Raw genomic sequence first — 26,313 nt, forward strand, 5'->3', positions numbered from 1 at the left:
CGCATTTCCGTTCCCCCCGGGCCTTCCCCGGTCCAACCGGGCCCGTTCGCCCCGGTTCTGGCCCGGTTTTGTCCCGGCTGCCCGGGCGGGTGAGCCGGGACCCTCCTCCCGTTTCCCCGGGGTTTGAAACTTTCCCAGTGCCGTGCAGGAGCCCAGACACCCCGCGGAGGGGCCGGGACCCGCAGCCCGGTTCTCCCGGTTCTCCCGGTGTTCCCGGTTCTCCCAGGCCCCCGGTCCGTGGCTCCTTCCTCGCCTCCCTCCCGGGGAGCCCCGCGCGGGCCGTGTTTGTTCCAGGCGCCGGGACGAAGCAAACCCTGCCCGGGGATTTTCGGGGAACGCCCGCGGCCCTCCTGCGGGAAAACGCGCAGGAATTCCCGCAGCTCCTCACCGTGAAAGATCCGTGGTTTACCTTCGGCTTTTCGCAAGTATTAAACGTTCTGTGTGTAATGTTGGAAAGTGACGCTGCATTAATTCTCTTGGGTAGTGTGATAAATGCATTTTTAATGTATTTTTAGGTTATAACATAACGTTGGAACAGGTGTAAGGTGCTTTTTTTGATTAGCTCAGGAAAGAGATGAGATAATCACGAAACTCTGCACAGAGCTGGCAGGGAGGGCCCGTGAGGAGTTACAGGCTCCTCATCAGAAAAGACAAACATTCACCTTCTTCCTCTTTATGGAACCACCAGGATTAAGGGGAAGAAGTTGACAAAACCCAGGAAAGTTTTTCATTTGCTGCTGAGGGTGATTGCTTTGTTCACAAGGCTGCCTGCCACGGCTCAGTGCCCCAGGGTGTGCAAAATGCACATTTTGGGATTGGCTTTTCGCAGGAGTTACAATGAATATTCTGTGTGTAATGTCGGAAAGTTACGCTGGATTAATTCTCTCCAGTAGTGTGCTGAATGTATTTTTAGGTTATAACACAATGTTAAAGTAGAAACTATACTATGTAAGATACTTTTTAACCAGCTCAAGAAAGGGATGAGATAATCAAGGAATTTTTGCACAAGGATATCAATTACAGAAACCCCTAAATCTTCCAGAGGAGAGGGATTTTTGCCTTTCCTTATCAACAGAAACGAACTTCTTCAAGCCTGACTGAGACTCAAAGGCACCTGGGGATTAACAGAAACTTTTTGACAAGTACCAGAGGAATTTCTTGTTTTTAATAAAATATATGCATAACCATGAAGTGTTTTGTATATGCAACAGGCTCTTGCTTTTAAGGTGATTCCTTGGTTCACGAGGCTTGTCGTGGCTGAAGGGCCCGAGAGCATCTGGACATCCACAATTCTTTGCTTCTTATTGTCTTCTAATTGTCCTAACTCTAAATTTGTATTCCTCTAATTGTATCACTATTTTTATATTATTAAACTTTAAAAATCTTAAAAACCAAGTGATTGGTTAAAAACCAAGTGAGCATCCCCAATTCTCTGCTTTTTATTGTTCCATAACTGTCCTGACTCTAAAACTTTTATTACTCTAATTGCATGCCTGCTTTTCTAACCACATTATTATTATCATTATCATCATTACTGAACTTTTAGAGTTTTAAAAAGTGAGTGAGGAAGCTCTGGGGACCCTCGGGGTGGCTCCTGCTGCCCCTGGGACGTGCCAGGGCTCAGCCCACCTGTGCCCAGGTGTGCTCACCCTGTGCCCCCGTGCTCACTCAGTGCCCAGGTGTGCTCACTCGGTGCCCAGGTGCTCACCCGGTGCCCAGGTGCTCACCCTGTGCCCAGGTGCTCACTCGGTGCCCAGGTGCTCACCCTGTGCCCAGGTGCTCACTCGGTGCCCAGGTGTGCTCACCCGGTGCCCAGGTGTGCTCACTCAGTGCCCAGGTGTGTTCACCCCGTGCCCAGGTGTGCTCACTCAGTGCCCAGGTGCTCACCCGGTGCCCAGGTGTGCTCACTCAGTGCCCAGGTGTGCTCACTCGGTGCCCAGGTGCTCACTCGGTGCCCAGGTGCTCACCCGGTGCCCAGGTGTGCTCACCCGGTGCCCAGGTGTGTTCACTCGGTGCCCAGGTGTGCTCACCCGGTGCCCAGGTGTGCTCACTCGGTGCCCAGGTGCTCACCCGGTGCCCAGGTGTGCTCACCCGGTGCCCAGGTGTGCTCACCCGGTGCCCAGGTGCTCACCCGGTGCCCAGGTGCTCACTCGGTGCCCAGGTGCTCTTGGGTGAGCGCTGACCCCGATAAGAAATGTTTTTTCTCTTCCAGCCAGGTCTCAGGAGCTCTCCGAGATAAGCACTGATGGCTCAGCTGCCTCAGTTTCTCTTTACAGGGAAAAACCCGAGTTTGCTGCTGCTGAACCACTTCACAAAAGCGATTTTCTTCTTTTGTTCTCTTCTTTTGGCAGGGAATTGCTCGGGCGGGACTCTGCAGCTCGGTGTCCTTAGGTTTGAGGCGAAGTCCCCAAGGTGAGGTGTCTTTTAACCGAATTGAGCAGAGAAACTTCTGGGCCTTTCCTCCTTTTTAAGGGGACAAAGGGTAACTTGTTTACTCCCTCCACAGGGGCACGTCGCTGCAGATAAGGCCGGGGCGATGGCCCGGGACGGTCCCGGCCGCACGTCCCGGGGCTGCCCGAGCAGAGTCCGGCCCCCGCCGCTCCGCCTGACCGCTTCATCAAAGCGCCTTAATGGGGCACTTAATTAATTAACGACCGGGACGCGCCGCAGCCTTTGAGGTGCCCCGGAGCTCCCTGGGGAACTCTGCTCTGGGTGGGGGGGAGGGGGCAGGGAGGGGGACACCGCTTAAATAGGGAGGGGTCAGCCCTGGGACGCTGCCCGGGATGCCGAGGGTGCTGCAGGAGCCGTGCCCACCCTGCCCTGCCAGCTGGGTGAGTACCCGAGCCCCCGGCAGCAGCTGGCAGCAGCTGGCAGCAGCTGGCATTGCCCCCAGCACATTTGGCACTTTGGGGTGGTTTCCCAGCTCCTGCTGCCGCCGGGGTTCAGGTGGGGAGCGAGGCCTCCCGTCGGGTTGTTCCTGTTTTTAGGAGTATTTATTTTTTTTTTATTTTGGGTTATTCCTGCACTGGCAGGTCAGGGCTGGGCTGGTGGAGTCTCCCACCTCCTGCATTTCTCACTTTTTTTCCCAGGACTTGGCCATTTAGCCAGGCTGCTCCTGCCCAGTGCTGCCCCAATTCCCAGTTAAATCCCAGCTCTGGCTCTCAGGAAGGGGTGGTTGAGCCAGTTATCCCAGGGAAAGGCAGGATGAGGATGAGGAACACGATGAGGGAGCAGCATTTGCCTCTGGGAACACCAGAGACAAACCAAAGCAGCACTGCAGGGCCCCTGCAGCAGGAAACTCAGGGAGGAATTGGGGTTTTGGCACGAGGAGCAGTGCCAGGGCAGGCGAGGCCCCAGCACAGCTCCAGGGCTCCCAGTGGGGCCGGTTTGGGGTGGAAAGAGGCACTGCTGGGAAAAGCTTGGAGTGGGGAGCCGGGGGGATCAGAGAGTCAGGGATGCCCTGAGCTGGAAGGGACCCACGAGGGGATCCAGGGCAGCTCCTGGCCCTGCACAGGCATCCCAAAATCCTGCCCTGGGCATCCCAAAATCCCACCCTGGGCATCCCTGGCAGCCTCGGGGCCGTGCCCATTCCCTGGGGAGCCTGGGCAGTGCCAGCACTGAAGAACCTTTCCCTGATACCCACCCTAAACCTCTCCTGACCCGGCTCCAGCCCTTCCCTGGGGTGTGCCCCCCCCACCGCGGGGGTCTGGGGACCCTCCTGGGGCCTCACTGGGGCTCAACCCCCCCTCCAGGGCTCAGGGTCTGCACTGGGGGACTGGGACCCCAAACTGGGGGACTGGGACCCCAAACTGGGGGACTGGGACCCCAAACTGGGACTTGGGCCTCAAACTGGGACCTGGGCCCTCAAACTGGGACCTGGGGCATCAAACTGGGACCTGGGGACTCAAACTGGGACCTGGGGCATCAAACTGGGACCTGGGGACTCAAACTGGGACCTGGGCCCTCAAACTGGGACCTGGGGCATCAAACTGGGACCTGGGGACTCAAATTGGCACTTGGGCCCCAAACTGGGATCTGGGGCCTCAAACTGGGACCGGGGTGCCAAACTGGGACCTGGGACCCCAAACTGGGATCTGGGACCCCAAACTGTGACCTGGGCTCTGGCTGCCACGCTGGGGCTCAACCCCCCCAGCCCTGGGGCTCAGCCCCCAGCCCAGGACCCACACTGGGGCTCAGGCCCCACCCCGGGGTCCCGGGGCCCGGCCCCGGTGCCGCCCCCGCCCGCCCCGTGACGCGGCTCCGCGCGCCGAGCGCGGCTCGGGCCGGGCATGTGGCGGCGGCGGCGGCGGGGCCGGGGGCGCCCGGGGCCGGTGAGCGATTTGGGGGGGGGACGGACCCTCGGCGGGCGGTGCCGGGGTGGTCCCGGCTGTGCTGCGGGGGGCTCCAGCCCCGGCGGTACCCGGGGAAGGGGAGGGTGGGGAGTCCCCTGGATGTGCTGCGGGACCCCCGGGTGGGGGTCAGGACGGGGTCACGGAGCCGCTGCCTATCGCCCCCCGGGCACTGCCCGCACCCCCCCCCGCTGGGGCTCGGGGTCCCCCGGTGACCTTGGGGTGTCCCGGGGGTCCCAGCGTGGGGGTGGCGGCACCGGGTCTGACCCTCTGCCCTCCGCCGGGCTTTGGGGGGTCCCCCGGGCTCGTCCCTCGGGCCGGGGGTGCGGGGCTCGTCCTGCCCGGGCTCGGGTGCCCGCACGGTGCCCGTGTCTCCGCGGATCCGCCGTGCGCTGTCCCCGGTGTCGGCTCCGGTTCCATCGCGGTGGGGAGGATGAGTCCGGTTCCGTCCCGGTAGCGAAGGCCCTGCAGCGGCTCGGGGAATGGCGCTGTGACCTGGCAGGGCTCCGCGCTCCCGCCTGGCCCCGGGCAAGGTCCGCACGCGGCGCTCCGAGCGGGCTCCGCTCCCTCCCGCCGTCCCGGGCCCGGTCCCGGGCTGGAGGAGCGGGAGCTGCGGGCAGCGGCGCGATAACGGCTCCGGGGATTTGTGGGTTTGCTTCATTACCGGCGATGGAAACGCTCAGTCCCGGGTGTGCGCCGACTGCCCCGTCCCAGGCTGGAAGGAATGGGGCTGGACCCCAAATCTGGGGGCTGGACCCCAAATCTGGGGGCTGGATCCCAAATCTGGGATCTGGAGCCCAAATCTGGGGCTGGAGCAGGCCTGGAGGAGAGCTGCTCCTCCCTCCAGGTGTTGGTGTTTTTGGGTGTGGAATAAGCGGGTCACCCTCCTGGGGGGAGCAGGGCAGGCTCATGGGGAGCAGGGATGGGGTCAGTCTGGGATGGGGTCAGTCTGGGATGAGCTCGGGTGGGCAGGGCCCTGTCCCGGGGTGACAGGAGCAGAGCCGAGCTCAGCCCTGCCTTCATCTGCTCCCGTCCTGTCCCATCCCACAGAGATGGGATCCTATAAGGATGGATCCCCCAGGGATGGAGGCCTCAGGGGTGATTCCTTAGGGAGGGATCCCACAGGGCTGATCCCACCGTGCTGTGCCCCAGGGTGGCCCCAGCAGGTCCGTGCAGAGGACGAGGTTTCCCAGGTGCTGCCGGTGCCAGCAGGGGAGCCGGGCTGCGTGGGAGGGCTGGAATCGGGGCACGAAGGTTGGGAAAGCTCTCTGGGATCATCCAGCTGTCACCAGTTACCTGCGTTGGGGTGGCAAGTTGGCACTGCTCTGGGCCCGTGGCTCCCCGCGTGCCCTCCCTCACCTGGAAGGGCTGGCCCAGAGGCTCAGTGAGCCCCCAGTGCCAGCAGGCGAGGGGCTCACAGTGCCACCAGCCTGCAGGGCCTGCAAAGCAAGAGGTCAGCCCCAAAACCACCCCGGAAGGGTCCAGCAGGATCCTGCCCAGCTCAGAGCCCACATCAAAGGCCCGAGCTCAATGGCAGGAACTGCTCCCAGCACGGGGCCAGGCTGGCCCGGGGAGGAGCAGGGGCAGGATGAGCCCAGGGCTGCTGGAAGGACAGCGGGGTGGGGGTGGAACAAGAACCCCATTGTTCCTTGTTGGCTGCACACGTGGGCACGGCAGGAGCCGTGTCTGGAGGGTTTGTGCAGGGTTTGTGCCCTGCTCAGGGCTGGCTGTGTCCCATGGGCACGGCAGGAGCCGTGTCTGGAGGGTTTGTGCAGGGTTTGTGCCCTGCTCAGGGCTGGCTGTGTCCCATGGGCACGGCAGGAGCCGTGTCTGGAGGGTTTGTGCAGGGTTTGTGCCCTGCTCAGGGCTGGCTGTGTCCCATGGGCACAGCAGCAGGAGCCGTGTCTGGAGGGTTTGTGCAGGGTTTGTGCCCTGCTCAGGGCTGGCTGTGTCCCAGGGAATGTTCCCGGGGAAGGAACGGTGCCCGGTGTGATGCCACCCCAGCCCTTGGGGCACGCTGGGGGTTGGAGCTGCTGAGCCCACACCTGGGAAGAAAGAACCCGGGGCTGGATGTGAGCCCAGGTGGGCAGGGAGGCCACGGGCAGCTGGCTCGTGCCAGCCACAGCGTGGCCACTGGAGCAGGGCAGTGCCCACCCCGCTGAGCTGGGCACGGCTGAGCCTGAGCCTGAGCCCTGGGGTCACTTTTGGGTCCCCAGTGCAGGACAGGGGGGTGCTGGAGCTTGTCTGGAGCTGGGGGTGGATCTGGGGGGGCTCAGCCTGGAGGGAAGGGGGCTCAGGAGGGACCTTGTGGCTCTGCACAACTCCTGACAGGAGGGGACAGCCAGGCGGGGGCCAGGCTCTGCTCCCAGGGGACAGGATGAGACAAAAAGTCTTCCAGGGCAGGTTTAGGTTGGATTTTCGGGAGAATTCCCTCATGGAAAAGGCTGCCCATGTGAGTCTCCTCCGGGTGGGTGAATTAGAGACATTCCCTGAGGGGGTGTGGGTCCAGCCCCCAGCCCAGCAGCTGCTGGGGCAGATAAGGGGCCCTGTCCTGCCCCACCCAGGCTGGGCCGGGCCGGGGGTCAGATACTGAGGTGGCTCCACAACGAACATTGCCCCCAAATCACCCTCCTCTCCCCAAATCACCCTCCTGGCTTCATCCAGGGTAAAGCTCTGGTGGGACTCGCTGCTGGGGTAAGGTCATTCCTCCTGGATCACCTTCTGGAGAAAAGTTGGCTTTTTGCTGAACTTTACTGGGTTCTTTTGGTGGTTTGTTTTTTTTTTTTTTTTTTGGGGGGGGGCGGGGGGGTGTTGGGGTTTTTTGGGGGAGTTTTTATTTTGTTTTTTAATGGAAGCTGTGAGGTTTGGTGCTCAGAGAAGAAGGAAAAGCATGTGTGAGGGGAAGGAGCTGGAGTTCACTTCAGCTGAATCCCTGGCTGATGATTTCCTTTTGCTGAACCACTATTCCCTTGCTTTATGGAAATCCCCCTTTCAAATCTGATGGAATTTGAGGGAGGATTTGGTGCATTAGGTGCTTTGTTGGCGTGTCCTGGGGGGTTGAGCTCCTGGGTGCCTCCTTGTCCCTCCCAGCCCCATTCCAGGTCCTGCCTGGCTTGAATTTAAACCCAGCTGAAGGAGTTAAACCTGCCCTTAACCCACTTCCCTCTGCCTGGGGGGCTGGGAGGGGCTCAGGGAGTGCTGGAGGGGCCTGTGAGGGTTTGGGGGTGCTGGGAGGGGGGGGATGAGATGTGGTTTCCACATCAGGGGAATTCCCCACTCGTTTCCTGGCTGAGTTTCACAATCAGCTCCAGCTGCCCTTGGGCTCTCCTGCCCTGTTGTGACCACCAGCCCCACCCTGGGCAGAGCAGGGGGACTTCTTAGCAAGTCCCGGCCTAAATTCCCTCTCTGATCCCTGCTGGGAGCCCCGGAGCTGGAAAGGAGCTCGGGATGTGGGTCCATCACTGTGAGGATTCTCAGAGCTGACAGAGCCTGGGAAGTGAAGCTGCCTCTGCCCCCCCCCAGCTCTGATTTTCCATCCTAGTGGTCTTTTATTAATAAGGTACAAATTGGTTAACTGTCTTTTGATACAAGGTCTCTTAAGGTTAAACTGTTTAATTAAGAAATGGCACTTAAATTATTTTCTTTTTTAACCAAAAGTCCTCACTGCAGACTTTTTTGTTTAATTACAAAATACTACTTACACTTATGAAGAAGAAGGTAAAGAAGAACGATTTGTTTCTGCCTTAAAGCTTTCATCTTGCTTCGTATTTATTACTGTATTTTAAAGCTCTAAACTCTTAAGTTTTCTACTTTGTGATATTACACACTTTTTAATTACACACTTGTAATTAATTCATGTTGGGAGCCTTCTTCACAGCCTCAAATGGAGTGGTTTTTTGTGAGTTTTTCTGTGCCTTTCAGCCCAGAAGGTTTAAAAGTTCTTAACATCCAGGGTTCCAAGGCATGCTGACAGGATTTTTCCCTTTTTCTCAGCCAACGTGTCCAGAGTGAAGCAGCTCCCAGAGCAGAGCCTCCAGCATGGGCAGCTTGGACGTGGAGCGGAAAGCGTCCTACGGTGAGCCTGGCTCAGGAAAGGGGGCACAGGGGGGGCTGCCCTCATCACCCCCCTTCCCTTCAGTCGTGCCCTGCTTGTCTGGGGTGCTGGGCTGAGCCCTGGCAGCACCCCGGGGTCACTGAGCCCAGCTGAACCAGCCAAACCAGCCCGGGCAGGGATGTCCTGGGAGGAATCTCCGAGCCGGAGCTCTGCACACCTGGGCAGCTCCCTCTGCACACCTGGGCAGCTCCCTCTGTTCCCTTGTGTAAACCAGGCCCTGGCAGGGCTCCTGGAGGCCGGGAAAAGGAGGAGAAAAGGAGGAGCCCGCTGGTGATGCAATAGGAACAACGTTGGGCAAAGAGCTGCCCCGGCCCCCGGAGCCCAGAGCTGCAGCTGCTCTGAGGGAAGGGAATGACCCGTGGGGAGAGCAGGAGTGAGTGTGGGGTTGTGTGGGACTGGGAGAGAGTGTGGGATTGTGTGGGACTGGGAGAGAGTGTGGGATTGTGTGGGACTGGGAGAGAGTGTGGGGTTGTGTGGAATTGGGATTGAGTATGGGGTTATGTGGGACTGGGAGAGAGTGTGGGGTTGTGTGGAACTGGGAGAGAGTGTGGGATTGTATGGGATTGGGAGTGAGCATGGGGTTGTGTGGGACTGGGAGAGTGTGGAGTTGTGTGGGGTTGTGTGGAATTGGAAGAGAGTATGGGATTGTATAGGATTGGGAGAGAGTATAGGGTTGTGTGTGATTGTGTGGGACTGGGAGAGAGTGTGGGATTGTATGGGATTGTATGGGATTGGGAGTGAGCGTGGGGTTGTGTGGGACTGGGAGACAGCACGGGATTGAGATTTTGCTGGCGGTGGTGGGGGGAGAACTTGGGGATGTGGGAGTGTGCTGGGGTGACCCTCAGCTCCTCACTGGGGAGCTCACAAACTCCAGGAGTTTCCCAACTCCTGGAATTCTGGGAGTGCTGGCTGTCCCTGCTGGGGAGCTGTGTGGCACCTCCTGACTGTCCCTTGCTTCCAGATGTTGGATTTCCCTGGGATCCAGCCCGGAGAGGCTGGGATAAAGGTGCAGGAGCAGTCCCAGATCTTTGGGATCTGGCTCATGCAGCCCCAGTTCATCGTTCTGGGGACGCTGCTCCTGCCATCGCTGCCCAGGATGGGCTTTTTTAAAAATTAATTGGAATAAATAAATCCCAGCCTTCAGCCTGGCTCCAGCCTGGAACCAGGAGGGAGAGGAGATTGTGGGAAGGCAGAGGGCTCCGAGGGGTGCAGCAGTGTGGGGATATTTTAATTTAATTACCTCTTTATCACTTAATTAGCATCCACTGTGCTGGCTTGTTCTGCCGTGCCTGTGGGGCTCAGCAGCCCCTGTGAGGATTTCCTGCCTCTCCAGGAGTGCTCACTGCTCCTGTTCCCTGTGTCCCTGCAGAGGATGTCTCCGGGGAGCCCGGGGGGCTCGGGGGGGTGGTCAGCACCATCTCCAGCAGCAGGAGCCCCCTGCAGCCCCCCGATGCCGACGACGGGGAGCCCTTCACCACCTACTTCGACAGCAAGATCCCCATCCCTGAGGATGAGACGGTGAGTGGGAAAACCCTGCTGGAAAAATCTGCCTCAGACACCCACCTGAGTCATTCCCACGGGCACCAGTTCCCCTTCCAGCCCGCACTGGGAACGGGGACTGGGAGAGGGGCGCTTGGGAGGGAGGAGGGGGAGGGGTCTCTGGTGCTTTGGGGGGTGTGGGGCCCGTGTAAATGATTGATCCCATGGGATTTGGCTGCTGCTTGGAGCAGCCAAAGAGCAGGGAAAGGCCTTGCACAGCTCAGGGAGGGACCTGGGCTCTTTGTTCCCTTATCAGGGAGCAGGAGCTCTGGCTGGCCTCGTGACACTGTCCCCTCTGTCCCCTGCTTCCCTCCCACCCATGCCTCTGGCCCTTGGCTGAAGCCCCCACTTTTAGCTGCCAGCAGGGGAGGGTCCTGCTTCCCCCTGGGTTCCATGAGCGGGACCTTGGCTGTCCCAGAGCCTGGGCCTAAACCCCTCAGACTGGGACCAGCGATCCCGGCTTTGGGCTGGGATCAAGGAGCAGCCAGGACTTCCAGCAGGAGATTAGGGAATGGTTTGGTTTTACAGCCCCACAGAATTTGGGATGGGGGTTAAGGAGCAGACTGAGCCCCTGGCTGGGGTGTCAGTGAGGGCATTAATTAATGAATTAATTAGTTAATGAATTTCTCTCCCCTCCTGCAGCACTCCTGCTTCAGCTTCCGCAAGCTGTGGGCGTTCACGGGGCCGGGGTTCCTGATGAGCATCGCCTACCTGGACCCCGGCAACATCGAGTCTGACCTGCAGTCCGGGGCTGTGGCAGGCTTCAAGGTGGGTGCAGGCACCCACGGGGGGCTGCTGCTGCTGGGAGCACCCCAGAGAGGAGGGGGAGCAGGAGCCTTTGGGGTCCTGCCTTTGGGTCCCTTTGGATCTGCCCCAGGCCAGCTCCGGGATCGCAGCTGCCCCAAAAACCTGGGGGGACGTGGGTTTGGAACAGTGGGTCTGGGGGCACCTGGGGCTCCCCCGTGTCCCCCCAGCCACTGGTGTCCCCGTGTCCCCCAGCTGCTGTGGGTGCTGCTGCTGGCCACCATCATCGGGCTGCTGCTGCAGCGGCTGGCAGCGAGGCTGGGCGTGGTCACCGGGCTGCACCTGGCCGAGGTGTGCAACCGCCAGTACCAGAAGGTGGGTGCTGGGGGGGGACACTCCCCCACCTGCTCAGAGGGGCTGGGGTGGCTGGGTGACACTGCCCTGGGTCCTCAGAGGGGCTGGGGTGCCTGGGTGACACTGCCCTGGGTCCTCAGGGGGCCTGGGTGACACTGCCCTGGGTCCTCAGAGGGGCTGGGGTGCCTGGGTGACACTGCCCTGGGTCCTCAGGGGGCCTGGGTGACACTCCCTCAGGTGCTCAGGGGGCCTGGGGTGGGTGGGTGACGCTGCCCCAGGTCGTCATAGTGGGTGGGTGACACTGCCCTGGGTCCTCAGTGTGGGTGGGTGACACTCCCCCAGGTGCTCAGGGGGTCTGGGTGACACTGCCCCAGGTCCTCAGGGGTGCCAAGGGGGGCTGGGGTGAGTAGGTGACAATCCCCCAATCCTCAGGGGGGGCTGGAGTGGGTGTGGGACACTCCCCCTGGTCCTGAGGGGTGCCACAGGGGGCTGGGGACAGTCCTGGGGGATTGGGAGCAGAGGACAGGTGACCCCCCAGTGTCCCTGGTGGTGCTCATGGGGTGGGTTTCAGGGTCTCTTGGTGCTCTCCTGGCTTGGGAAACACAAGGAGGGAGCAGGAGGATTTTCCAGTCAGGAATAAAATTTGAGATTTCAGCTGCCTGCCAGCACAGCAATGCTAAATAATCCTGAGGAATTATGAGGAGAGAAACAGTCCTTTAGGTCAAAACCTGGGTTAGGTTTCGGTCCTTTCCTGGTTGTTCCACGCCCTGGCTGGGAATTTCTTGGGTTTGCATAAGGAAGATCTGCTGATGATGAGTGAGGCTGGCCTGGACAGAGGCTGTGGGGACATTGGGGATGTCCCACGTGCACTGGGAAGGGCTGTGGGGACATTGGGGATGTCCCACCCCTGTGCACTTGGGTGTTCCCCATCCTGACACGGTGTCACTGCTCTGCCCTGGAATGTCTCCCCACGCTCACTCCCAGTTTATCCACGCCTGGAGATCCCTCATTTCTCTCTCAGGGCTGGCTCCTGGATCCAGGGCAGGAGCTGGGGTGACACAGGTGACCCAGATCCTCCCCAGCATTGCCACAGGAGCTGGGATTTCACCTCCAGAGCAGCCCTGTGTGCTTCCCACAGCAGGGCAGGGTGATGGCCCCATTCCTGCACGCAGGATCACCACAGCCCCTCGGGAGAAGATGTTTCTCCCTGTTTTTCACGGCACTGGGCGTTCCTTTCCCCCCCAGGTCCCTCGGATCATCCTGTGGCTGATGGTGGAGCTGGCCATCATCGGCTCCGACATGCAGGAGGTCATCGGCTCCGCCATCGCCATCAACCTGCTCTCGGTGGGCAGGTGAGCGTGGGACAGCAGGGAGGGAGGGAAACTGCCCAAAACGCCCTTATTTCCTGGGAATTCCCCCAAACCAGCACCGAGGATCCTGAGTCACCCTGGTGGCCGAGCACTCGTCACCAGCTCAGCCTCCAGGGCTGCATTTCCACTGTGGGACACCCACAGGGGCTGGGCTTGTTCTTACCCTTGTATCTTTGATTGGATTTTTTTGATTGTACCTGTGATTTCATTTGTTTTACTTTTGTTTGTACCTTTGACTTCATTTGTTTTACCTTTGTGTCTTTGATTTCATTTGTTTTACCTTTGTGTCTTTGATTTCATTTGTTTTGCCTTTGTTTGTACCTTTGAATTCATTTTTTTTACCCTTGATTGTACCTTTGATTTCATTTGCTTTACCTTTGTTTGTACCTTTTTGTTACAAAATCGGGGTGCAGCTTCCTGCCAAACTCCACATCCCATACAGGACTCCTGGGAAGGCAGGAGATGGGATGTCCCATGGATTCAGGCATTCCTGAGGCAGGACAATACTGCAATGTTTTAAATTTGGTGCAATGTTTTAAATTTGGTGCAATATTTTAAATTTGGTGTAATGTTTTACACTTGCTGCAATATTTTACAGCTTGCTGAACAAGTGGCTCAGTAGTTTGCGCAGCATGTGTCTTAATTTTGCCCTGAATATTTTGTTTTCTTTAAGCAGGTAGCAGAGTGTTTGTCTGTCTCTTCTTCACTGACCTCCATTCTCACATTCTTTCTTTTCCTTCTTCGGGCAAAATACTTCTGCAGGTGTTTAATCCCGAGAACATCATTAATCCCAGGATCTTTATGTGTGGAAACTAAGCACAGCTTTCAGTTCTTTATTGGCCTGTGCTGAGGTACCCAGGGACACATCCCATAATAATCCATCTGCTCCTGGGAAAGGGACTGACTTCACAAGGGTGGGGAGGTGTCACCCCCCCCGCTGTGGTCCCTTGTCCCACTCAGGCCGTGAGGAACCCCCAGCCATGCAGCTCCACCCCAAAAAAAGCCCGAAATAAAGAGGATTTGGAGCTGTGGGTGGGCACTGACCCCGCTCTCACCCACAGGATCCCTCTCTGGGGGGGAGTGCTCATCACCATCGCCGACACCTTCGTGTTCCTCTTCCTGGACAAATACGGTAATTTCTGCTCCTGGGGGCTGAATTTGGGATGGGATTGGGCCTTTCCCAGCTTGGTGGCAACGGGACTTCTCCTCCTTGCAGGCCTGCGGAAGCTCGAGGCGTTTTTTGGGCTCCTCATCACCATCATGGCCCTGACCTTTGGATATGAGGTACCCCCTCCAGGAGACCCTGAGGGAGCTGGGGAAGGGGCTCAGCCTGGAGAGAAGGAGGCTCAGGGGGGACCTTCTTGCTCTCCACAACTCCCTGGCAGGAGGGGAAGCAGCCAGGTGGGGTTTGGGCTCTGCTCCCAGGTGACAGGCTGAGAGGAAATGTCCTCCTAGGGGAGGTTGAGGTTGGATACTGGGGAGAATTCCTGCCTGGAAAGGGAGGCTGCCCAGGGCAGGGAGGGAGTCCCAGTCCCCAGGAATTTAAAATCCTTGTGGGTGTGGCACTTGGGGACATGGTCAGTGCTGGACCCAACGATCCCAGAGTGTTTTTCCATCCTTGACAACCTTTTCCAATCCTTACCAATTCCACGATTGAGCGCTGTGATCCCACCCCTGTGCCAAAACAGCACCAAACACGGGGACAGAATTAAGGAGATCTGAGTCTGGGTCGTGGTTTCTGTCTGGAGCACCCCAACACTCCCCGTTTCCCTGTCCCTGTGCCCAGTACATCACGGTGAAGCCCAGCCAGGAGAAGCTGCTGCAGGGGCTGTTCATCCCCTACTGCCAGGACTGCGGCACGCCGCAGCTGGAGCAGGCCGTGGGCATCGTGGGCGCCGTCATCATGCCCCACAACATGTACCTGCACTCTGCCCTGGTCAAGGTGAGCCGTGCCACGAGGGGACCCTGGGGTGGGGAAGTGCCCCCAGAGGAGCCTGGGGACACGTGGACCTTGTGGGTGTTGTCAGGGTTTGGAAAGCCAGGTGTCTGCTGAGGAAGGCAGGAGCCTCCCCTGAAATGGAAAATGCAACCCCCCTCCCTCCAAATTGTTATAATTTTGAAATGAAGGGGCTCTCAGGCAGAGATACGGGAGCAGGAATAACAGTTCTTTACTAGGGAGGAAAATAAAAATAAAATATTAAAAAGCAGTAATACAAAACAACCCTGCCAGAGTCAGAACAGGCCTGACCCGCTGTGGGTCAGGGTGGTGGCAGCAGTGCCATTCCATGGGGGCTCAGCCCTCCTGCAGTGCCAGCTGTGCTTCTGCTGGAGCAGGATCCTGGACAAGGCTGGAGTTTTCCTCTGGAGCTCCAGGGCTGCTGGAGATGGGCCTGGGCTCCTCTGGGAATGCAGTGGGGCACAAAGCTGCTCCTCTGGGAATGCAGTGGGGCAGAAAGCTGCTCCTCTGGGAATGCAGTGGGGCAGAAAGCTGCTCCTCTGGGAATGCAGTGGGGCAGAAAGCTGCTCCTCTGGGAATGCAGTGGGGCAGAAAGCTGCTCCTCTGGGAATGCAGTGGGGCAGAAAGCTGCTCCTCTGGGAATGCAGTGGGGCAGAAAGCTGCTCCTCTGGGAATGCAGTGGGGCAGAAAGCTGCTCCTCTGGAATGCAGTGGGGCAGAAAGCTGCTCCTCTGGGAATGCAGTGGGCACAGGCTGCTGTGGTGTCCCAGAGTCTCAGATTGTATCCAGGTAGGAATGCTCGGCTCCTCCCCCTGGGCACAGCCTCTCCCCGTGGGATGATGGAATTTTCTCAGCCATGCAGGGACACTCACTGGCCATGAGCAGAAGATAATTAATAATTAATGGCCCATGAGCAGAAGAGATCTCCTGGAGAGGAGGGAGGATTGGTTGTGGAAGAGATAAAGAAAAACTGCCCAATGAACAGAAGAAAACTGCATAATTAACAGAAGAAAACTGCCCAATTAACAGAAGATATCTGCCCCAGCCCTAAGAGATGGCAGTAGAACACACCCCCCATTTCCAGCCCGAGGCAGGTGTGGGATCCCTGCCAGGCAGGATCTGTGTCCCACCATCAGCTCTGGTCCCAGGGGCTAACAGGGAACTGTGTCCCCCCAGTCCCGGCAGGTGAACCGTGCAGACAAGAGGGAGGTGAGAGAGGCCAACAAGTATTTCTTCATCGAGTCGTGCATCGCGCTCTTCGTCTCCTTCATCATCAACATCTTCGTGGTGACCGTCTTCGCCGAGGCCTTCTTCAACAAGACCAACGCGCACGTGGTGGGTGGGACTGGGAGCACTGGGAGGGACTGGCGCTGACTGGGAGCTGCAGCAGGGAGGGAGGGATGAGGGCAGTGCCCGTCCCCCTGTGCCGGGCACTGCCGAGCTCAAACCCTGAATCCTGGGGTCAGTGCTGGGCTCCTTGAGGGGGCTGGAGCACGTCCAGAGCTGGGAGTGGGGCTGGGGAAGGGTTTGGGGCATCAGGAGAGGCTGAGGGATCTCAGGGGGCTCAGCCTGGAGAAAAGGAGGCTCAGAGGGCCCTCCTGGCTCCCCACAGCTGCCCAGCAGGAGGGGACAGCCAGCTGGGGGTCAGGCTCTGCTCCCGGGTGACAGGGTGAAACAAAAAGATGTCCAGGGGAGGTTTAGGTTGGATTTTAGGGAAAATTCCTTCATGGAAAAGCTGCTCAGGGCAGGGGTGGAGTCCCCATCCCTTGGGGGGATCTAACAGCCGTGTGGATGTGGCACTTGGGGACATGGTCAGTGGTGGCCTCGGCAGTGCTGGGATCACTGCTGGACCCGGTGATCCCAGAGGGTTTTCCAGGGTTTTTTTCCATCCCAAACCCTTCCCTTATTCCCCCCTTCTGCTCCCGTGCAGCACCAGGTCTGTGCCAACTCCAGCAGCCCCCACTCCTCGCTCTTCCCCAACAACAACAAGACCCTGGAGGTGGACATCTACAAGGGGGTGAGTGTCCCTGGGGGGGACAGCTTGGGGACAGCCCAGTGACCCTGTGTGGTGTCCCCAGGGTGGGGGCAGCCATGTCTGGGGCAGCTGGGGACTGTCTGGTGTCCCCTGGGGGGCACAGCCATGCCCAGGCCAGCCCAGTGACCCTGTCTGGTGTCCCCTGGGTGTCACAGTGACCCTGTCTGGTGTCCCCTGGGTGTCACAGTGACCCTGCCTGGTGTCCCTTGGGTGTCACAGTGACCCTGCCTGGTGTCCCCATGGGGTCACAGTGACCCTGCCTGGTGTCCCTTGGGTGTCACAGTGACCCTGTCTGGTGTCCCCTGGGTGTCACAGTGACCCTGCCTGGTGTCCCCTGGGTGTCACAGTGACCCTGTCTGGTGTCCCCATGGGGTCACAGTGACCCTGCCTGGTGTCCCTTGGGTGTCACAGTGACCCTGCCTGGTGTCCCCATGGGGTCACAGTGACCCTGCCTGGTGTCCCCTGGGGGGTCACAGCCCAGTGACCCTGCCTGGTGTCCCTTGGGGTCACAGTGACCCTGCCTGGTGTCCCTTGGGGTCACAGTGACCCTGCCTGGTGTCCCTTGGGTGTCACAGTGACCCTGCCTGGTGTCCCCTGGGTGTCACAGTGACCCTGTCTGGTGTCCCCTGGGGTGTCACAGTGACCCTGCCTGGTGTCCCCTGGGTGTCACAGTGACCCTGTCTGGTGTCCCCTGGGGTGTCACAGTGACCCTGCCTGGTGTCCCCTGGGTGTCACAGTGACCCTGCCTGGTGTCCCCTGGGTGTCACAGTGACCCTGCCTGGTGTCCCCTGGGTGTCACAGTGACCCTGTCTGGTGTCCCTGGGGTGTCACAGTGACCCTGCCTGGTGTCCCTGGGGGGGGGCACAGTGACCCTGCCTGGTGTCCCTGGGGGGGGGCACAGTGACCCTGTCTGGTGTCCCCTGGGGGGTCACAGCCCAGTGACCCTGCCTGGTGTCCCTTGGGGTCACAGTGACCCTGTCTGGTGTCCCTGGGGGTGTCACAGTGACCCTGTCTGGTGTCCCTTGGGTGTCACAGTGACCCTGCCTGGTGTCCCTTGGGTGTCACAGTGACCCTGCCTGGTGTCCCTTGGGGTCACAGTGACCCTGCCTGGTGTCCCCATGGGGTCACAGTGACCCTGCCTGGTGTCCCCATGGGGTCACAGTGACCCTGTCTGGTGTCCCTGGGGTGTCACAGTGACCCTGCCTGGTGTCCCCATGGGGTCACAGTGACCCTGCCTGGTGTCCCTGGGGTGTCACAGTGACCCTGCCTGGTGTCCCTTGGGTGTCACAGTGACCCTGCCTGGTGTCCCTTGGGTGTCACAGTGACCCTGCCTGGTGTCCCTGGGGTGTCACAGTGACCCTGCCTGGTGTCCCTTGGGTGTCACAGTGACCCTGCCTGGTGTCCCTTGGGTGTCACAGTGACCCTGCCTGGTGTCCCTTGGGTGTCACAGTGACCCTGCCTGGTGGCAGCTGCTGCTTCTGGCTAAACTGGGAGCACCGGGGCTGGGACCAGTAAAGGGATCCCCAAAACCAGAGCGGGGGTGAGGAGACCCCGGGCTCCTCGAGCCCCGTTCTTTACTCCTGGGTGTTGCTCCGTGCCCTCGGGGGGCCGGGGCTGACGGAGCTGCTCCCTCCCCGCTGCAGGGCGTGGTCCTGGGCTGCTCCTTCGGCCCTGCTGCCCTCTACATCTGGGCCATCGGGATCCTGGCGGCCGGGCAGAGCTCCACCATGACGGGCACCTACTCGGGCCAGTTCGTCATGGAGGTAACGCAGCTCCCTCCTCACTCCTTACTCTGTGTGCCGTCCTCCTTGCTCCCTGTCGTCCTTACTCCTCACTCCTTGGCTCTTCACTCCTCACTCAGTACTCCTTGCTCCTTATTCTTTACTCACCTACTCCGTACTTTGCACTCAGTGCTCCTCACTCCTCCCTGGGTACTTCTGACTCTTACTCTGCATTCTCCTTGCCAGGTGTTCCATATTCCTTATTCCCTGTCCTCCATACTCCTCACTCCTCACTCAGTACTCCTTGCTCTGTATTCCTCACTCGCCTACTCCATGCTTGGCACTCAGTGCTCCTCACTCCTCACTGGGTACTCCTGACTCTCCTACTCCTCACTGCATTCTCCTTGCTCTGTGTTCTGTATTCCTTATTCCCTGTACTCCTCACTCCTCGGCTCTTCACTCCTCACTCCACACTCTCTACTCACCTACTCAATGCTCCTCACTCCTCACTGGGTACTCCTGACTCCACTCCTCACTGCCTTCTCCTTGCTCTGTGTTCCGTATTATTCCCTGTACTCCTCACTCCTCGGCTCTTCACTCCACACTCCTCACTCAGTACTCCTTGCTCCATATTCATCACTCACCTACTCCATACTTTGTACTCAACACTCCTCACTCCTCACTGGTTACTCCTGACTCTACTCCTCACTGCATTCTCCTTTCTCTGTATTCTGTACTCCTTACTCCCTGTAGTCCTTATTCCTTACTCCTAACTCCTTGGCTCTTTGCTCCTCACTCAGTACTCCTTGCTCCTTACTCATCTATTCCTTACTCTGTACTCCTCACTCTCTACTCCTCACTACGTTCTCCTTGCTCTGTGTTCTGTCCTCCTTACTCCTCTCTACTCCTTACTTACTCCTCACTCCCTCCTCAGCCCCACTGCCCCATCCTCCCCCAGAAATTCCTGGTCCTGTACTCCATGTTCCTCACTCCTTACTCCCTCCTCACCCCTGCTGCTCTACGCCCCCAGCCAGGGCTTCCTGAACCTGCGCTGGTCCTGTACTGCTCACTCCTTACTCACTCCTTTCTCCTGGCCTCCCCATGCATCCCCTGTGCTGCTCCTGTACTACTCACACCCTACTCACTCCTTACTCCCGGCCCCCAGGGCTTCCTGAACCTGCGCTGGTCCCGCTTTGCGCGGGTGCTGCTCACGCGCTCCATCGCCGTCACCCCCACGCTCTTCGTGGCCATCTTCCAGGACGTGGAGCACCTGACGGGCATGAACGACTTCCTGAACGTCCTCATGAGCCTCCAGGTGAGCAGGGCTGGGGTTCAGGAGCTCCAGGTGAGCAGGGCGGGGGTTCAGGAGCCTCCAGGTGAGCAGGGTTGGGGTTCAGGAGCTCCAGGTGAGCAGGGCTGGGGGTTCAGGAGCTCTAGGTGAGCTGAGCTGGGGTTCAGGAGCTCCAGGTGAGCAGGGCCGGGGTTCAGGAGCTCCAGGTGAGCAGGGCTGGGCTTCAGGAGCTCCAGGTGAGCAGGGCTGGGGGTTCTGAGCCCCCAGGAGCCTCCAGGTGAGCAGGGCCCGTGGTCCAGGTGGGACCTGGCCCCTCCCAGCCCGCAGGTGTCCGGGGCTGTCCTTGTCAGGGTTTTACTGAAGGGAGGGGCTGTTTGCACCCTGCCGTGGTGAGGGATGGGCTGGGTGGGCACGGAGCTCCCTTCCCACCCCAAGCAGCCCAGGGCCGCCGGGGGGTCAGAGCCATTCCCACCCTCCCTTCTCTGTTCCCCGCCTGCCGCAGCTCCCGTTCGCGCTGATCCCGGTGCTCACCTTCACCAGCCTGCCCAGCGTCATGCACGACTTCGCCAACGGCCTGTGAGTACCAGGGGGGCACCTGGGCACACCTGGGCACGCCTGCCCCTCACCTGGGCACAGCTGGGCACACCTGGGCACGCCTGCCCCTCACCTGGGCACAGCTGGGCACACCTGGGCATGCCTGCCCCTCACCTGGGCACACCTGGGCACGCCTGCCCCTCACCTGGGCACAGCTGGGTATGCCTGCCCTTCACCTGGGCACACCTGGGCACAGCTGCCCCTCACCTGGGCACACCTGGGCACGCCTGCCCCTCACCTGGGCACAGCTGGGTATGCCTGCCCTTCACCTGGGCACACCTGGGGACACCTGCCCCTCACCTGTCCCTCACTGGGCACACCTTCCCCAAACCCAGGCACACCTGGGCACACCTGGGCATGCCTGCCCCTCACCTGGGCACACCTGGGGACACCTGCCCATCACCTGTCCCTCACTGGGCACACCTTCCCCAAACCCAGGCACACCTGGGCACACCTGGGCATGCCTGCCCCTCACCTGGGCACACCTGGGGACACCTGCCCCTCACCTGTCCCTCACTGGGCACACCTTCCCCAAACCCAGGCACACCTGGGCATGCCTGCCCCTCACCTGGGCACACCTGGGGACACCTGCCCCTCACCTGTCCCTCACTGGGCACACCTTCCCCAAACCCAGGCACACCTGGGCATGTCTGCCCCTCACCTGGGCACAGCTGCCCCTCACCTGCATCCCCTGGTGCATCCCCTGACCTGCAGCATCCCCCCCTCACTGTGCCATGTCTCACCTTGCTCCAGGTTCTGGAAGGTGGCCGGGGGCCTCCTGATCCTCCTCATCTGCTGCATCAACATGTACTTCGTGGTGGCCTACGTGATGTCCCTCCACAACCTGGCGCTCTACGTCGGGGCCGCCGTGCTCAGCGTTGTCTACCTGTCCTTCGTGGCCTACCTGGTGAGTCAGGCTCCACCTGGGCCCCTTCCAGGTGGGAGAACTTTGGAAGAGCACACGGCTCCTCTGGACCTGTCTGTGTGGAGAGGTGGAACCACGGCATGGTTGGGCTGGGAGGGACTTTAAGTTTTGTCCAACCCCTCTGCCGTGGGCAGGGACACCTCTCACCTGGCCAGGTGGCTCCCAGCCCTGTCCAGCCTGGCCTTGGACGCTTCCAGGGGTGGGGCATCATGTGGGAAACCCGTGCCAGTGCCTCCTCATGGAGGGGAGCTCCTTCCAAAAATCCTCCTCTGGACTGGCTCCAGCAGCTCCACGACCTTGCCTTGGTGCCCTGGAGCAGCTCTGCAGGTGGGGCCTCACCTGAGCGGGGCAGGCTGCCCCTCACCTGCCCCAGGCTGTCCCCTGACAGATCCCATCCCTTGGGACTGTGTCCCCCCCCAACTCAGCTCCGTGTGACCCTTGGGACTGTCCCATCCCCACTCAGCTCTGTGTCACCCTTGGGACTGTGCCCTCCCTGCTCAGCTCCATGTCACCTCTGTGTGACCCTCAGGACTGTCCTGTCCCCGTTCAGCTCTGTGTCACCTCTGTGTGACCCTCAGGACTGTCCTGTCCCCGTTTAGCTCTGTGTCACCTGAGTGTGACCCTCAGGACTGTCCCCTCCCTGCTCAGCTCTGTGTCACCTCTGTGTGACCCTCAGGACTGTCCCATCCCCACTCAGCTCTGTGTCACCTGAGTGTGACTCTCAGGACTGTCCCCCCCCAACTCAGCTCTGTGTCACCTGAGTGTGACCCTCAGGACTGTCCCCTCCCTGCTCAGCTCTGTGTCACCTCTGTGTGACTCTCAGGACTGTCCCCCCCCAACTCAGCTCTGTGTCACCTGAGTGTCACCCTCAGGACTGTCCCATCCCCACTCAGCTCTGTGTCACCTCTGTGTCACCCTCAGGACTGTCCCCTCCCTGCCCAGCTCTCTGTCACCCGAGTGTGACTCCGCTGGCCATGTCCCCAGTGGGGCTGGCCCCGGGTACTGGTCCCAGTTCAGTCACCCAGTGTCCCGTGGGTAGGGAGCCCTTGGCCGCAGCTCCTTGGGTGGCTGCTGACCCCGTGGGTCCCAGGGGATCCCTCTGTGGGGCCAGCACTGGGGTTTAGCCCACGCAGGCTCAGCTTTGGGGTCCTGAGTGCGGCCCTGAGGGGCTGGAGCCCTGGAGAGGCTGAGGGAGCTGGGGGGCTCAGCCTGGGGAAGGGGAGGCTCAGGAGGGGCAGCCAGGCGAGGTCAGGCTCTGCTCCCAGGGGACAGGACCAGGGCCAGCAGCCTCCAGGGGCAGCTGAGGTTGGACACTGGGGAGAATTCCCTCCTGGAATTCAGGGAATTGCCCAACCCCGACACAACTGCCCGGGGCAGGGCTGGGGTCCCCATCCCCTGGGAGCCACGTGGCACTTGGGGACACGGGCAGAGGTGGCCTTGCCAGTGCTGGACCCAGTGAGGCTTTTCCTGCCCCTTGCCCTGAGTGGGTGGCCCCGCTGTCCCTGTCCCAGCTGACTCCTGTCCCCTCCTGTCCCCTCCTGTCCCCGCAGACGTGGCTGTGCCTCATCGCCCTGGGCGCCTCCTTCCTGGCCTGCGGGAGCACGGTAAGCGTCACCCGGACCCTGCACCCGGAGCAGTCGCCCTCCCACCCCCCCAAGTAGCCCGGGGGGGGGGCCGGGGGGGGCCGGAGCCCCAGAGCCAGCAGCAGTGCCAGGTGCCCCGGGGACACGGACGGCGCCGCTCGGGGACACGCAGGGCACCGGGACGCCCCGGGCAGGACACGGATGCTGCCGGAGCCCTCGGGGCGGGCCCTGCTTTGCTGAACCCCCAAATCCCCCCTGGATGGGAGCCACACCTTGAGGGGGGGGGGACACAGGAGCAGCCTGACCCCCCCCCCCCCCCCCCAGTTCTCCTTGAAATCCCAAATTCCTCATCCCGGAGCGTTCCACCCCCCTGTAGCACAAACACTGAGTCCAGGAACGCTGCTCTGGCACTGAGCTGGACTAAATAGGCAAATAAGCTACAAAATCCCTAAATCCCCTTTTGGGTGGCATTTGGGGACGCTGCTGTCGCTGGGCGTGGGGTGACACTACGGCTCTGCTGCCCCAGCCTGAGCAGATTTGGTACTTTTCACTGAAAAACACTTCCCATTCCCATGAGGATGGGAAACCTGAGCATTAGTAACATATTATATTGTCACTACTGACTTTTAGTGGCCCCATGTGGGATTTTGGGGTCAGCAAATGAAACGAGTTCGTGGTTATTTATGATTTTATGACTTTATTCTCTGTGAGCCATGGAAATGCTCTTGGAGTTCTCAAAAATCCATGGGTTGTAACTCAAAATCAGGCTGTGGAGGCTCCAAGGGCCTTTTCCAGGGGTTTCTTTGCTGCTCCCTGGATTTAACTCCCTCCTCTCATCCCCTTCTGTTTAATGAGTCTGGGAAGAAGCTTGGCCAGGAATGCGACCTGAGTGCAGGAGTGGGATGGGATGGAGGGGGCAGGGTCTCCTCTGGCTCTCCCAGGGGTGTTTTGGGGCCCCATCCTGCCTGTTGGGGTGGATTTGGATCTCTGGATCGTGGAAATTGGGCGTGGGAAGCTCAGATTGGGGTTACTGAGGGAAATTCCCTTCTCTGTCCAGCTGGAGCTGCAGCAGAGGCACAGCTCCGTGGGTTTAGATCCCAAAGTGCTTCTTGGACCTGCAGGATGGGGCATGGGGGGCCCCAAACCTCTCCTGGGGCCCAGCCAGAGTGTTCCAGCCCAGTCCTGGTTTATTTGGGATGCCTGGCTCCATCCCCCACTGCCCACAGGCATTTCCCTGCTCTCCCAGTTCCGGGCAGGGAATTCTCTCTGAAATAAAACCCCTGCAGTATCCAGCTCTTGGGAATGTTTGGGATCTGGTCACGGGCACTTCTCCCCTTCCATGAGCAAACCCAGCCTCCTGTCCCAGGACTGGAGCAGGTCGGGGCAGCCCCTCCTGCTCTGAGCTTTTTTTATCCATCACCACCCGAGGCCTGGGCTGCTCCTGGTGCCCAGGACACGCTGCAGGGACGAAGGTGAAAACGCTCAGGGCCCAGCAGGAAAACTCCCCTTGAGTTTGGGGCAGGATCAAATCCCTCTTCCCACCCTTCCCCAAACCTGCTGAGACCTGCAGCACCCCCCGTCCACAACACTGATTCCCAGTTTTCCTGCTGTTAGCCCAGAATTCCAGTGGGATTTAACCCTTGCAGGTTTTTACACCCAATTCCCACAACACAGCAGCCATGAGCTGTGGGGTTTGTGGGGTGGGGGGGGATGAGGGGCTGCACCAGAGGTGGATTTGGGCTTTGCAATCCTGCTGTCCCACCCCCAGCTTCCCTGGGTTGGGAATTTTGGCTTGGGAGGGGTCAGCTCTCCTGGCTGAAACACTGACTGTGCGTGGAGCCTCCAGCTCGGGTCCCCATCTGCTCCGTGCTGCACTCATTTGGGGGTTTTTCCTCTGGTCCTGGTTGTACAAACCCCCTCTGCCATTAAAACATGGAGACTTTTCCAACTTGGCTTCCTGGGTCATTTTTTGGGGCTGGTGCTGGCTGGGACAGAGCCCCCCACGCTCTGGAGCTGTGCCCGTGGGGTCGTTGCCTTTTTCCCAACCTGGGGATGAAACTCGAGGTCATTTTAGTTCAGAGTTAAAATAAAAGTGGATTTTACTTCAAGGCCTTCGGGGGCAGTTACAAAAGCCCATCCCCACAGGGGTGAGGACGTTTTTGTAGGCTTTAGGAAGTGACATAATTGATTAAAGCAGCAATTAGGAGGACAGGTGATGCAATTCTCTCCCCTTCTCTGGAGTCCCCCCCTCGGCACTGGCCGAGCTCTGTCCATGAAGTCTCCAGGAGCTGTTCCTGGGGCTTGGAGCTCTGGAATTTTTGTCTTTCTGCCCAGGGAAAGGCCATGGAAAAATACTGGGGAAAGTAGTTATTAATAGAACAGGCTACAGAGCCACAAATACACCTGCAAAGAATACAGGGGACAGGGAGAAGAGGAAAAAAAAAAAAGAGGGAAAACTCAGAAGGGCACGTCCCAGTCCCGTGGGATTGGCTCCCAGGGCCCCTCACCCTCCCTTCCCATGGGAATTCCTTCTGTGGGATCAGGGCTCGGCACCTTCATCCCGCCCTGCCCAGGCCAGACCCACCAAAAAACCCCAAATTCCCGGTTTTTTTCCTGATTTTCGCCCCTGCAGAGCCTCACCTCTGGCTCAGTCCCGTTCAGCACCACCCAGAGGCTTTGCAGCGTCTCCTCGGCGAGCCACTGCTAATTAAGGCTCATCCACGCCCCGAAGTTAATTAAGCTGGAGCAGTTAATTGGGGCTGCCGAGGGAGGGGCCGTTCAGAGCGGGGCTGCACCGAGATCTGCCCCAATTAACAGCGGGATCCGCTCCCAATTAACGCCGTTCCTTCTGCTCACTGCTAATTAATGGGCGCAGGTGACAGCAGGTGACACCCGGGCCCGCGGCGCCCACCCCGGGCTTTGTTAAACTGTGCCCAACTGGGCCTTCCTTAAGCCGGGATCAGCTCTGGTTTCATTTAAAGCCTGCCCCGCTCAGGCTCATTAAATTGGGCTCAACATCGGCTTCGTTAAACCAGGTTTAATTCAGGCTTTGTTAAACCGTCCTCAGTTTGAACTTCATTAAACCCGTCTCAACTTGGGCTTTGGTAAACCAGGCTCAGTTCGGGCTTCATTAAACCCGTCTCAACTTGGGCTTTGTCAAACCAGGCTCAGTTCGGGCTTCATTAAACCCGTCTCAACTTGGGCTTTGTTAAACCAGGCTCAGTTCGGGCTTCATTAAACCCGTCTCAACTTGGGCTTTGTCAAACCAGGCTCAGTTCGGGCTTCATTAAACCCGTCTCAACTTGGGCTTTGTTAAACCAGGCTCAGTTCGGGCTTCATTAAATCGTGGCTTTGTTAAACCGGCCTCCATTCTGTCTTCGTTACCCGGGCTTCGTTAAACCGGGCTGAGCTCAGGCTTCCTTAAACCACCTCGGGCTCCCTTAACCCAGGCTCAGCTCGGGCTCATTAAATCCCCTCGGCACTAATTGTTGCCTTCCCCCCCCCGCCAGGGCCGCCTGGGCTTCGCCGCCCGCCCCGAGCTCTTCCTCCTCGGCCACGTCGATTCCGACCCGTCCGTCCCCAGGTGACCCCAGCGCCAGGACCCTGCGGACCCCCAGGACCCCCGGTGTGGCGGGACGGACCCCCGGGACCCCCCCCCGGTGCCTCAGGACCCCGGCACCGAGCCCCGGGCGTGCGGCAGGAGCGGAGCGGGGACAGCGGGACTGGGAGGAGCCGCCG

At 59.7% G+C, this 26,313-nt stretch overlaps 1 protein-coding gene across 5 annotated transcripts; it reads left to right on the forward strand.

Annotated features, from left to right (window-relative positions):
• The first annotated feature begins 27 nt into the window (after nt 1-27).
• On the forward strand, nt 28-26,245 carry SLC11A2 (solute carrier family 11 member 2). Of its 5 annotated transcripts, XM_053967516.1 has the most exons (19): nt 28-425; nt 2,352-2,412; nt 2,507-2,678; nt 8,343-8,424; nt 9,833-9,981; nt 10,645-10,770; nt 11,002-11,121; nt 12,346-12,452; nt 13,532-13,602; nt 13,687-13,754; nt 14,257-14,412; nt 15,603-15,761; nt 16,357-16,443; nt 18,105-18,224; nt 19,348-19,497; nt 19,976-20,049; nt 20,821-20,974; nt 22,543-22,596; nt 26,085-26,245. In XM_053967516.1, the coding sequence occupies exons 4-19, from the start codon at nt 8,388-8,390 to the stop codon at nt 26,160-26,162; spliced, it is 1,710 nt and encodes a 569-aa protein (XP_053823491.1). In that variant the 5' UTR covers nt 28-425; nt 2,352-2,412; nt 2,507-2,678; nt 8,343-8,387; the 3' UTR covers nt 26,163-26,245. The 5 variants fall into 5 exon arrangements, with proteins under 5 accessions (XP_053823491.1, XP_053823492.1, XP_053823495.1 ...); XM_053967517.1 differs by lacking the exon at nt 2,507-2,678; XM_053967520.1 differs by lacking the exon at nt 26,085-26,245 and having other exon boundaries at nt 22,543-24,523.
• The last annotated feature ends 68 nt before the right edge of the window (nt 26,246-26,313 follow it).

The sequence above is a fragment of the Vidua chalybeata genome, chromosome 30 (assembly GCF_026979565.1).
Source record: "Vidua chalybeata isolate OUT-0048 chromosome 30, bVidCha1 merged haplotype, whole genome shotgun sequence".
Classification (NCBI taxonomy): domain Eukaryota; kingdom Metazoa; phylum Chordata; class Aves; order Passeriformes; family Viduidae; genus Vidua; species Vidua chalybeata.